We start from the raw sequence: 13,127 nt of genomic DNA on the forward strand, positions 1-13,127 counted from the left end.
GACAATAGCCAAACTATGGAAGGAGCCAAGATGTCCAACCACAGATGAATGGATAAAGAAGATATGGTATATATATCCAATGGAATAGTATGCAGCCATCAAAAGGAATGAAATCTTGCCATTTGCAACAACGTGGATGGAACTGGAGGGTATTATGCTGAGGGAAATAAGTCAATCAGAGAAAGACATGTATCATATGTTCTCACTGATATGAGGAATTCTTAATCTCAGGAAACAAACTGAGGGTTGCTGGAGTGGTGGGGGGTGGGAGGGATGGGGTGGCTGGGTGATAAACACTGGGGAGGGTATATGCTATGGTGAGCGCTGTGAATTGTGTAAGACTGTTGAATCACAGACTTGTACCCCTGAAACAAATAATACATTATATGTTAAAAAAAAAAAAGAAGATATAGGAAGGGAAAAATGAAGGGGGGGGAATCGGAGGGGGAGACGAATGATGAGAGACTGTGGACTCTGAGAAAAAACTGAGGGTTCTAGAGGGGAGGGGGGTGGGGGATGGGTTAGCCTGGTGATGGGTATTAAAGAGGGCATGTATTGAATGGAGCACTGGGTGTTAAACGCAAACAATGAATCATGGAACACTACATCAAAAACTAATGATGTAATGTATGGTGATTAACATAACATAATAAAATTGAAAAAAAAAGGAAGAGGTGGTAGATCTATACAATGGAATTACTCAGCCATAAAAAGAATGAAGTCTTGCCATTTGCAATGATGTAGATGGAGCTAGAGAGTATTATGCTAAGTGAAATAAGTCGGTCAGAGAAAGACAAATACCATATGATTTCACTCATATGTGGAATTTAAGAAACAAAACAGATGAACAAAGGAAAAAAAAAAAAAGAGAGAGAGGCAAACCAAGAAACAGACTCTTAACTATAGAGAACAAACTGATGGTTACCGGAGGGGAAGTGGGCATCGTTGATGAGCATCCTGTGTTGTGTGGAAGTGCTGAATCACTATATTGTACATCTGAAACTAACATTATGCTCTATGTTAACTGGAATTCAAATAAAAACTTAAAAAAGATCTTGTTCTCCATAAAAGCAAGAAATCTCTGAATTCTGAACACTTTTCAATGCAAAGGAGGTTCTGGAGCACTCTCTTGGCTTTCCATAAGTTCCTCATGTCACTGCTCCTTGTAGAATGCGTTTGCCCTCATCTCCAGATGTGGTTCCATTGAATTTTTTTCTGTTTTGGAGCTAAAACTTCATATTGAATTGGCTGACACTACCCAAACTCTGGCCTTTTTGTCAGGGTAATTTTCAGCCACCCTGTCATTTTTCATCATTTTTTTCTTTTGGAGAATAACTCAAAGTACTTACTGGATTGAGAACCACAGTGAAGAAAAGTTCACCTCCTTGGATACTCTTGTCCAGCTCTTTAGGACCTCCTGGATATTCTTTGTAGAAAATTGTGTGAGTGAAAAGCCCACAGGTTTGTCTTGGAAGAACCTGAAGGAAGAATAAACAAGTAAGGAACAAGTTCTTTCAACCATTAATTTGTTGAAACTTGGGGTTTTTTTCTCATGGAAGCTGATGCATAAGCTGGTGTCATTATTCAACTCTTAACTAAGACCCAGAAAATCCTTCACACTCTGGAAATGCAAGAATGACATCAGTAAAGAAAGAATACTGAAGAAAGTTGAAGAAATATTTTAAAACTAAGATAGACTTTGAATTATTTTAGCCACTTGTCTATTTTAAATCTCCAAATCAGTACTGCTGCTATGAAGCATAGTATGTTCCAGCATCTTAAGAAATAAAAAAGAAGTGAAAATGAGACTTTAAAAATATTGGAATTGTCTACCCTGTAATCTAGTAGGCATAAATTTTAAGGATAATACTTTCTGCCAAAGTCTACACATGCACTAGAAAATGAAGTCAATTATTAACTTAATGTGATTCTTTTTTTTTTTTAAAGATTTTATTTATTTATTTGAGAGAGAGAGAATGAGAGAACACATGAGAGGGGGGAGGGTCAGAGGGAGAAGCAGGTTCCCTGCTGAGCAGGGAGCCCGATGTGGGACTCAATCCTGGGACTCCAGGATCATGACCTGAGCCGAAGGCAGTCGCTTAACCAACTGAGCCACCCAGGCGCCCAACTTAATGTGATTCTTAAGAAATGACGGTATTATGCCGAGTGAAATAAGTCAATCAGAGAAAGACAATTATTGTATGGTTTCACTCATATGTGGAATATAAGAAACAGGGCAGAGCACTGTAGGGGAAGGGAGGGAAAACAGAATGGGAAGTCATCTGAGAGGGAGAGAAAACATGAGAGACTCTTAACTACAGGAAACAAACTGAGGGTTGCTGGAGGGGAGGTGGATGGGGGGATGGGGTAACTGGGTGATGGGCATTAAGAAGGGCACGTGATGTGATAAGCACTGGGGTGTTATATGCAACTGATAAATTATCTCTACATCTGAGACTAATGATGTACTATAAATTGGCTAATTGAGAGGCAGGTGGGTGGCTCAGATGGTTAAGCATCTGCCTTCGGCTCGGGTCATCATCCCAGGGTCCCAGGGAGCCTGCTTCTCCCTCTCCCTCTACCTCTCCCCCTGCTTGTCCTCGCTCTGTCTCTCTCTCTCTCAAATGAATAAATAAAATATTTAAAAAATAAATTGGCTAATTGAGTTTAAATAAAAAGAAATGAGATTTTAAATTCGAACAAATATTTGAGACACAAACCATAGTGTCTTCTCCAGTATGGAAGGACTCCTGCCCCAGATTTTAAGTCTGAAGCCTGCCAGTTCCAAAAGTTAAAAAGAGATTATGCTTTTGATTATTAATTTTTATAAACTGTCATAAACAATAATAAAACATCATTTAGGAAAAAACCTTATTTTCATCCTTTGTATATGAAAGCCATTATTTGTTTCACTTATACGCATTCATGATAAGGGTATGTTTTTCAAATTCTTACAGCTTTTCTGGTAAAATAACAGTGCAATTATAAAAGAAAGTGTGAATTAGTGCTGTGCAGGATGGTACAATCTTTAGCTAAATTTTATATAACGACTTCATAATGACCTGTGTTTCTCACTGTATACTTGAAGTAGTAGACAATTAATGAATATACTTTGGAGAGCTACAAGCTTACAGAATCTTAAATATACAAGTCTTCTGCTTATTGTCCTCAGTAAATTGATCTTCATTTTTTCTGTCTTTATTCTTAAAGCACATCTGGCTCAGAACGTGCTTTCAAAATATTACCTATGTAGGACTTTTCATGCTTTGCAACGTTCTACAAATATACTAGTTCTTTCTCTTTAGTTTTTGTATTATAATAAATTTCAATCTAGTCCTTGAAAGTTTCTTACAAAAAACACAATTCTTAGCTCAATCAGTATATCATACATTGCTGTGTAAATTGAAACTTTATATATCCTATTTATTTTTGTAAATTGGTCAAATATCCTTGGGAGCTATTCTATCTTGGTGAAATAGTTAAAAGAACTTCAATTTATTGCCAAGTATTAGCTCTGGTGATGTTTATGTTTAAAAGTACTACACATTCTGCAAAATCAATGGCAAACAAGAACCTGGTGCAAAGATACTCTAACTGAATTAAATATATTCCCTAACAATTCATGAAAATATCACTTTCCTGGAAATCAAAGCTTTCCACAGCATTTACTCATTTTTTTTTAAACAAATACATATTCTCAACTCTATGTAAGTCCATGTGGGAGAACACAAAGATATATTCTTTCTACTCTTGAAGAATTTATATCAGAATAAAGAGAAATGCCCCAAAGCTAAATAATGAAGTGCCCACATGTGATCAAATGCTAGGTTAGTTTTACATTTTAAAAGTGGATGATTCTGAATCACTTTTGGGATTCAGTTTGAATATCTTGCTTGAAAAACTATGGAAACATAAAGAGCTGTCTTTGGGACTTGATTGCCTTGTTGATTCTATGCAAAATGGAGAGAGAAAAGAAATTTGCGTGTTGTCTATTTCTCAAATTATTTGAGTTTGAACACTGAGAAGAGGAAGTGCAAAGGCTTTACCCTGCAACTCTGGGAAGGAGTGCACTGCCGAGATGATAAGAGCTACCGTGAGCCCTAGGATGATCAGTGGGCCACCACAGGAGGCTGAGGAGATACTTAGAATGTGACAGGGTCATATTCCATTGTCTTGCTCACTGAGCTCAATGCTACAGACACTGAACATGTTCCTTGAAATAGCTCTCTTGTGTTAGAGAAGGAATGAGAGAGGGTTTTTTATTTTTTGTTGTTTGTTTGTTTTTTTGGTACTTTGCTAGGGACTGCCCTGTAGAACTGGTTCTGGGACTATAACACTATCAAATTCAAGCTTTGAGACATTGAGGAGACTTTGGAAACCTTGCTGACAATAACTGGGAGATGGTTAAGAAAGCCTAACCAACAAAAGTCTTGACCAATGGGACCTGAAGCCAATATCCTGTACCTAAGACCTAAACTTGGAGCCGCTGTCAACAAATGCTTCTAGAAGCCACCAGTAAAGACCACCTAGGAGGCTGGCAGCATGACTAATGGGAATCTTTATCAATGGACACCTCCATTAGAAACAGAAAGTAGATAATCAGGATCTGTAGTCTAATTGCTTAGAGGGCTCTGGCTTTCTCCAGAGAGTCACATTTAGCAACCAGGGGTTAGGGTAGAGAGTCCTGGTTTTTCCTTAATTTCTTACTGAATGAAGACCGAATTTGTCTAGCAGGCAAAGCACTAGGACTGGAAACCCAGAGACTCTGGTTAGGGCACAAACACCTTGAAATGTAGTAGGCTTTTATATTCTTAGCGGAGTTATAAGATGATCTGTTATGGGAATTCACAGGACAGTAGGCCTGAGTTAGCTGCTCAGCTGTTATACACCAAGGTGCTTTACATTAAATTATAGGATGTGGGCTTGATATTGAGGAATAAAGGGAAGAAGAGTAGGTAGAGAGTGGTCAGAAAGTCTTTCAAGGTAGAAAAAATGACAAAGACATGGACACAGTAATGCTGTTTTAGAACTTTTGGGCTGGAGTGAGTCTGTATTAGCTATGGGAAAACAGAAGATAGAAAGGTAGATTTAATCTAAACTGTTTTTGGATACCTGAAGAGCAAGTTAAGGGGTGTGGAGATAATTGGAAGTATCAAGGTTAGGAAGGCCCAAATGAAGGCAGTGTTTTAAAAAGAATAAAAGTTTGGCACTATTCTGTGGGATAGGCTGTAGTGTGGGGGGTAAATGGAAGCTATAAACAAAGTAGGAACCAGCAGCACAGTTTACACATGAAATCAAGGCAGTGAATTAGGCTGTGGGAAACTAAGGGAAATAAAAATGTATTGTAAAGGAATTATTGATGGAATGTAGAGACTGGAAGTTGGAAGGCAGTGGCCAGCATGATTTTGAATTGCAGAACTGAATTAGGAATAGCAGGATCAATAATAGCTGGCTTGAAGAGAAGTAATGAGTTTCATTTAAGGCCTTTGGAATTTGATTTGTGAATATTAAAAAAAAAGTTTCCCTCATCTCATAAAACAAAATGTGGGTGTGATTTTTTTCTTTTCATTCTCTTCCTAGGAAGGCATATTGGCTCTTGTGGTCTTAACTTGCACCTCTAGTTGGATGACTCCAAGCCATGTTCTCTCTCTTTTACTGCATAATCCACTGCCTGCTGAGCACTTCCCACTTGGACATTCTTATCCAAGAGCCCACAAAGCAAATATAGAGGCTTCCATGGATTGCTACAAAACTGGAGCCATGGGGACACTTCCATCAAAACAGGAAATCTATGAGAGCCTTTATTACCTGTAAGATTTGTGCATTTATAATACAGGTAAACTATGTTTTCAGGAGAAACAAAAAATGAACATACCCCATGGGACACAGCCAAGCAAATTTTCTGGCAATACAGCCAGAAACAGAAACAAAAGAGGACAACATTTAATAAAGTCCTTAGAGACTTACGTTCACTATTCTACTAAGACTGCATATGATTTAGAAATGGCAGGAAAGTATTGAATACTCTTGAATTACAACCCAGGTGTCCTAAACTCTCTCTGGTCAAAAGGCTGGCAACTTGAGGCATAGGAGTTTATTTTCCAAAGAAGAAGGGCAGACGGGGCTGAAATAGAGCCATTATGTCCCCATCTAGCATTTACAACAGTTTTTATTGAGGAAAAAGTCAAGATGCAGGTTGATCCAAATTAAATGTCATTATCCATTCTGTAATTTTTGCAGACATTAGAAAACTGTCTGAAAAGAAGTGAGTTACACCTACTTCTAGAGAGTAGGCATCTGGTCAAACGTAGTCTGACAGAGAGTTCCAGTGCCTCACCACACAGTGTTCTGTGTGGTATTTCTTCCCAGGGTGAGTCTAAATCAGGAAGTCGCTTCCTAACTTCATCAGCACTCTTTGGATTTTCTAGTTTGGGCAAAAAGTAGGATTTAGTTCCTTTGGGAGACCACACAAAGTATTAGGTAATAACATATCTTGACAGTATGCAAGTGTCACCAATGTAAAAAATAAAAAAACAAAAACACAAAATAGGGAAGCTTTGGAGAGAATTTGACAATGGATGCAAATGACTTAATTAACATCATCTGTTACATTCGTACTCCGTATTATGATCTGTTAGTGATTATGCAGGACTTCATGTATAGCTTCTTGTTGTAAGTAGTCAAGTTTTTTGTTTGTTTGCTTGGTTTGACATGGTAAAGAGAACAGTTTAACTTGTAAAAGAGCAGCATGGTTAATAGAGAGAGAGTTGGTTTTCGTTTTACATACTAAGTAACTTTTTGAAGAGATAATGGCTTCTGTAAACTATCTGCAAGTCAGATATATTATTTCCTTAGTATTTTAACATCAGTTCCTGGTTAATAGTAGTAGTGTCAGTAAAAAAAAAAAAAAACAAACATTTTATATTCAAAGAATTGTAAAGAAGTGACTTTAATTAAAACATCCTTTGCTTAGATATGATAAATATACTTCCTCCAGCAGGAAGCTTTTCCTATAGTTAAGCGCTCAACATTTTGCTCTTCTCTTTTGTTCTTTCTTCAAATGAAGAATGTAAATCTGGAAGAATTAGTTGTACCCTATGCATACCGGAGGAAGCTCACCATGATGTTTTTGTGGATGAAGCCCCTCCGATATCTAGCTGGTTTCAGATGTGGATATTCTTCAGTGCTGGTGATTCTAATATTCCAAACCTTCTTCCAGGCCTCATAAAGCTGAACATGTACAGGGTAGACGCCCGAATGGTGAGGGGCCACCGCGTAGCCCATGTCGGTAGGAATGCCGTGCTCCTAAGACCAAGCAAATGTTAATTAGAATGTGGGAAAATTTATCTTGATCCTATTTTTACCCCAGGATTCTCAAATGTACTATAAATGCATTTGTTTAAATCCATCATTACTTAATTGTATTGTAAAATTAAGGTGACAAATACTACGACCTCTAGGTGTCATGAAGCCTGGTAATCATTCCACCAGTCTTGATGTTAATACATTTGTGTTTAAGAGGGGGCGGAACAGGACTAATGATTTTAATGAATAACTTGAAAGAGTCTGCACTTAGTGCATTTTGTCATAGCCACCCATTCTTCTCACAATTTCAATAAATTAAATGACAAGCACTTGCAACAAACAACACTCAGCACTCCCCACAAAAATAAGACCAACATTTATTAGAGGGATAGAACACATTCCAAGTTCACTAGACCTGTTAACAGGATTTTATTTTGCCTGTTGCCCAGGTTCTACCAAACTTGCCACATTTCTGCTGGTCCCTCAGCATGTGGGCCAGTAATAGACTATGTTCCCTGCCTTGGAGGAAGCACACACCTGCAATGAGAAAATGTGTTAAATCTTACAGAGCAATTTTCTTTGAAGTTGAAGTCCTGGTTATAGTAAAAGTAGAAGGTACTGAAAAAGCCAAATAATCTGGAAATTTAGTTGGCTTGAAGTCAAGATTTTGTATGTAAAATGAGTCCAGTTAAAAAAATAGTTTTAAAATCACACATACAATACGTATGTACATGCCACATATCTTCTATTCAGTTGGCCCTGACCAGGTCAGAAAATTCCAAAAATAAATTTATGTGACATCCGGATATATTGGAGGGGGTTTGGGGAAACCTTGTATAATTGTCATTGTTCTTCTTCATTTGAGTTGGTCCCTTAATACATAGAGGAATCTTTTGGCATAGAGGGAAATTGCATAGGCGTAAAAGATGAAACATGTCTTTTATAAAAAGAATACCCATGGCTTCAGCAGTAGATGTGTATTTTTTCTCCTGAAAAGTAGTTTATTTTTCTGTCTGTATTTTCAATTGCTTTATAGTCTTCAAAAGTTCCACCCAAATAGGCCTCCTTTGAATTAGTCATGGCTTTTCTTCGTGCCAAAGAACAATTTCACATACAGAGAACCATAGTATCAGGCTGCTAAATATATTGAATTGTAGAAATACGCTCCAAGTGGATATGGAAAAAGAAGCTAGCTTTGTTTGGCTAGTTTGTATGGTTAGCTTTTTTTTTTCCCCCCCCCAACTTATATAATAACAGGAGGTGAAGGAAGTACATGAAGCCTGTGAAAGAAGGAAAATGGGTTGCCAATAGTTTGTTGTTCCTTAAGTATCTGCCTGACTCCCTCACTCAGCATAAAAGACCCTCAACATTTGGTCCCAAACCTGTCTACACAGCCTCATCTCCTACCAGCATTCATCCTCCCCACCCCCAATTTCTGATGATTCCCTTCAAGTCTTTGCTGTACACTGTATGCACTGTCCCCCTCAAGTGGAATGGCCCTTGCCCCTTATCTTGTAAATTCTCTTCATCATTTAAGAGTGCGTTCAGTCAGATGTACTGGAATTGCTGAAAAGGGGAGCTGCCGCATTTGTGCGGCGAGAAAGAGAATGAGTGGTATTAGAGTGGAGTGGCCCTTGCCTGTGTTTCTGAAGGGTGACAAAGAAAGTTTTGTGTTCTTCATTGTATTTGCATCTTTGTAGAAATGGCCATATTTAATAGAATTGCTATTATATCATTTAGAATTTTGCTAAAAACTGAGTTGAAATATCTCACTGCATTTCTTTTACTGGTTTTTAGAAACTCAAACTAAAGCAAATTTTTTCAACTAAAAATAATTCACCAATCCATACTTTGTGTTAGAAAAGGTCAGTGAAGTACTCATCTAAATTGGTTTAAAAATAGGGGTGCAGTGATCATGGACCAGGTGATAGAAAATGAATTTTAATCATTGAAATTTAAAGAAAAAGAAATCAACAATCATAGGTTAACAGTTTCTTAAGAAGCAAGGATGAAATTCACAATGATAGGAACTGTATTATTAAATTCAAATATCTCCAGATTTGTAAGAAATTATGCTGAGCTCAAGGTAGTTTTCAATGCCCATAAGTGGTCGGCTCTGTGTGCAGGAGGCCCATGTAAGAATAGGATGGTCCTGCACAGCAGGGACACTTTCCTTCTTTTGGAATATTCCCAAATATTTGGGGACCAATGTATGAGCAATTTTGTTTTTATTTCCAGCTTTTTACACTGAAGAAATACTGAGGCTTCTTCATCTCATCTTTTGTGTGCTCGTGCTATGTGTCACAGTGTTAGGAAACTCCACTTCTGGAGTCAGATATATCTGGCCATTTCACTCTCCCGTTTTCTACCTGTGTGGCCTTTGGCAAATAATTTATTTTTTATTTTTTTATTTTTAAGATTTTATTTATTTGACAGAGAGAGACACAGATTTATTTATTTATTTGTTTTTAAAGATTTTATTTATTTATTTGACCCAAGAGAGAGACAGCAAGAGAGGGAACACAAGCAGGGGGAGTGGGAGAGGGAGAAGCAGGCTTCCCGCTGAGCAGGGAGCTGGATGCAGGGTTTGATCCCAGGACTCTGGGGTCATGACCTGAGCCGAAGGCAGACGCTTAACAACTGAGCCACCCAGGTGCCCCTGGCAAATGATTTATGACCTCTAAGCCTCATGTCCTGTTCTCTAAAATGCTAGTCATAGAGTACTTATCTTGAAGGGGTTCAGAGTAAATTAAATAATATTACACAGGGAAAGCATTTAGTGCATGATACATATTCAATGTATGTTGTTTATTGTTGTCGTTACTGCCCTGCCTCCATTTTTTTTTTAATAAGCTATGATCCTACTACTCAACTATAATGTGGATATTATGAAACCACCGGGCCATCTTTTTATCAGTAAAAGAGCTATTAGACCCTCTTTTCTGTTTTCACTGTAGATTTTGGGATTCTGTCATGTGAGGATTCTGTGACGTGTATCTTAAATTCTCTTCCTGTGCCTGCTTCCCTCCTGATCTGTCCAAATAGTCACAACCAGCGCCATGTGGCTCCAGCCTATAAATCACTGAGAGTTAGTAGGAAATCTTTTAAAAGAGCTTTAGATAAAGGCAACATAAAATGGCCCCCAAATTTGCATTCAATACCAGCAAGAACACTGGAAGTGTTCTTGCCTGGAAAAGTTTGGGCTAAGATGTAGGTAGTGTGTTTGGGAAGGCAGACTATCAGGTTTTAGAGGGTTTAGCCACGATGCTTAATTCTTGACTGATTATTCTCTTCCAAATCTTTTAATTTGAAATTAAGCACATATTATTTTGTTATCTGGGGCCAAAAATCTAAAATACTAGACATGTTAGCTTAAAAAATTAATTCTCCTTCTTCATTAATTCTTGAAAGTAGCATCTTAGTTCCAGGAACCCGTAATCCATATCAAGATTTTCCTAGTGGAGGACATGGACCAAAAAGGCTGGGATGATGGCTATGTTACTATATAATGTAAGTCTGATACTTAGAACAAAGTGGGATTAATGAGTCTCACAATTGAACTCTTCATCTCCACCTCTCAACTCTACCAGATATGCTCTTTCTCCAGGGTTCCTCCATGTCATTAAATGACACTATCAGCCATCAGCCAACTCATGGCTATGTAGGAAAAGTTAGATTTTTGTTCTTGACATCTCTTTCCTCATTCTGTCCTGAATCCAGGCTATTATCATAGCCTATCAGTACTACCTCCAGTATGTATCTTAAATCTATCTGCTTTTCTCCAATTCGGTCATCACCATTACCTGGCCTCATCTACCATTTTATTCCATGGGCTTGTAGCACAGACTCCTAACTCGTCTACCCATTTCCTCTCCGGCTACATCCATCCATTTTCTACATAGCAGCCAAAGTAATATTTAAAAGTCACAAATATGATCTTATAACTTTCTATTTAAAATCTATCCTTGATTTCTCCTTGCATTTATGATAAAATACAAAATTCTTAGGATATTTCCAAGCCTTGCATGATATGACCCTTGCTTCTCTCTCTAGTCTCATTTTACACTATCCTCCACCCTTCACTGTATTTCAGTCACGTTAATCTTTTCCTGAAACCCACCAAGTGCTTTCCTACCTTAGCATCCTCCTATATATTGTTTTCTCAGACTGGAGTGTCCCTACTCCAACTCTTCCCGTGGATAAATGTGATACCTCTTTTTGATAACTTATTTTGTCATATCTATAAAGAAGCCTTTACTGACAAGTTCTGATCTAAATTAAGTCTGTATTAAGACTTCTCTTATAGCCTTCATTTCTTTTTCATAGTACGCAGCACGATTTGCAAGTGAATATTGGTCTGTATAATTATTTCTTAACGTCTGTCTTCCTCACTAAATGATAGGCTCTGCAATTCTGGGTTCTGTTTCATCCAGTATCTTGCCAATAGCAAGCAGTCAATAAATATTAGTGAGTAAGTTTGTGAACTGATTCTGACCACCTCCCTCTTATGCTAACTTTCTCAATGATCTCAGTTAAACTCTCAGTTCACCCACAGACATATGGGTAACTCACAGGGAAATTTAATACTTATATAAGTAATATTTGAAAACACTTTTGAGACTGTAATTAAAAATTATTATTCAGGTACAAGACAGACATATTTATTTATTATTATGAACTTATATATTTAAATTATATATAGAATAAAAATTATAAGATTTTCATAAATTATGCATTTAAATACTTCCAAATAGATGTGAAGAGAATACATTTTTATCAAGCAAAAAGTGATGCTATATTCCTTAGAAAAATTCCCCAAAAAAACTAAAAGAAAAAAAGAGAAAAAAATTGGTATTCGGGTATTTGAGCAACACTGAAGAATCATTGTTTATTATAATCTTTGATAATATTTACTTAAATTCTTGCTAGTATAAGAATGGTATTTTACCTTTTTAAATTTGAGTCTAGTTTACACATGATGTTACATCAGTGCAGGTGTACAACTTAGTGATTTGACAAGTTTATACATTATGGTATGTTCACCCCAAGTGTAGCTACTGTCTGTCCCATTCCATCACTGTTACAATATCATTGACTCTATTTCTCATACTCTGCTTTTTATTTCTGACTTACTCATTCCATAACTGCAGGCCTGTATCTCCCACTCTCCGTCACCCATTTTGCCCAACCCCCTGTCTCCCTCCCCTTTGGCAACCATCAGTTTATTCTCTGTATTTATAGTTCTGATTCTGCTTTTTGTTTGTTTATTCTCTGTCTTTTTTAAGATTCTATTTATCAGTGGAATCATATGGTATTTGTCTTTCTCAGTCTGACTTATTTTGCTGAGCGTAATAGAATAGTAGTTTTTAAATTTTTAAAAAATATTTTTCTCTGTTTCAATCTTTATAAATAGAACCTTTTAAATTTCCATTCATGACTAGACTTGTTGCCTATTTCCATATTTCTCAGATTAGCAAGTTTAAAAACCAATGTAATTAGAAAACCCCACAATGATAGGTAACCAAATAAACATTCTATACTCTATAGCAGAAAAAAAAATCTAAAACTTCATTACAACATAGTTTGGAAAAACTTATAAGTGTTTCTCTGCAGTTAATTTTGGTTAGAATGTCCCACTTCCTCAGTATACAGACTTTCATTCTTTGGTTAACTATATCATAGTACGAAAATTTGCATTTACAGTTTACATGGGTTTATGATAAAGTTTCTGTATGTTTACATTTGGTAGTATGTTTTGGAGCTGTTTCTAGAAAAAAAAATTGTTTTGCTTTGCTTTTTAAAGTGGCTTCCTTAAAAGCTAT

The 13,127-nt window shown here is 36.9% G+C and overlaps 1 protein-coding gene across 2 annotated transcripts in view; it reads right to left on the reverse strand.

Annotated features, from left to right (window-relative positions):
- Window positions 1-13,127, reverse strand: part of LOC110575484 (bifunctional heparan sulfate N-deacetylase/N-sulfotransferase 3) — a 160,376-nt gene that overhangs the window by 82,530 nt on the left and 64,719 nt on the right. For both annotated transcript variants that reach the window (XM_021684466.1, XM_021684465.1), the window contains exons 4-5: window positions 7,120-7,305; window positions 1,350-1,478 (exon numbers count right to left, since the gene is read on the reverse strand). In XM_021684466.1, coding sequence (XP_021540141.1) covers window positions 1,350-1,478; window positions 7,120-7,305 — 315 coding nt within the window. The remainder of the gene's footprint in view (window positions 1-1,349; window positions 1,479-7,119; window positions 7,306-13,127) is intronic.

Source organism: Neomonachus schauinslandi, chromosome 2, assembly GCF_002201575.2.
Source record: "Neomonachus schauinslandi chromosome 2, ASM220157v2, whole genome shotgun sequence".
NCBI classification, from domain to species: Eukaryota; Metazoa; Chordata; class Mammalia; order Carnivora; family Phocidae; genus Neomonachus; species Neomonachus schauinslandi.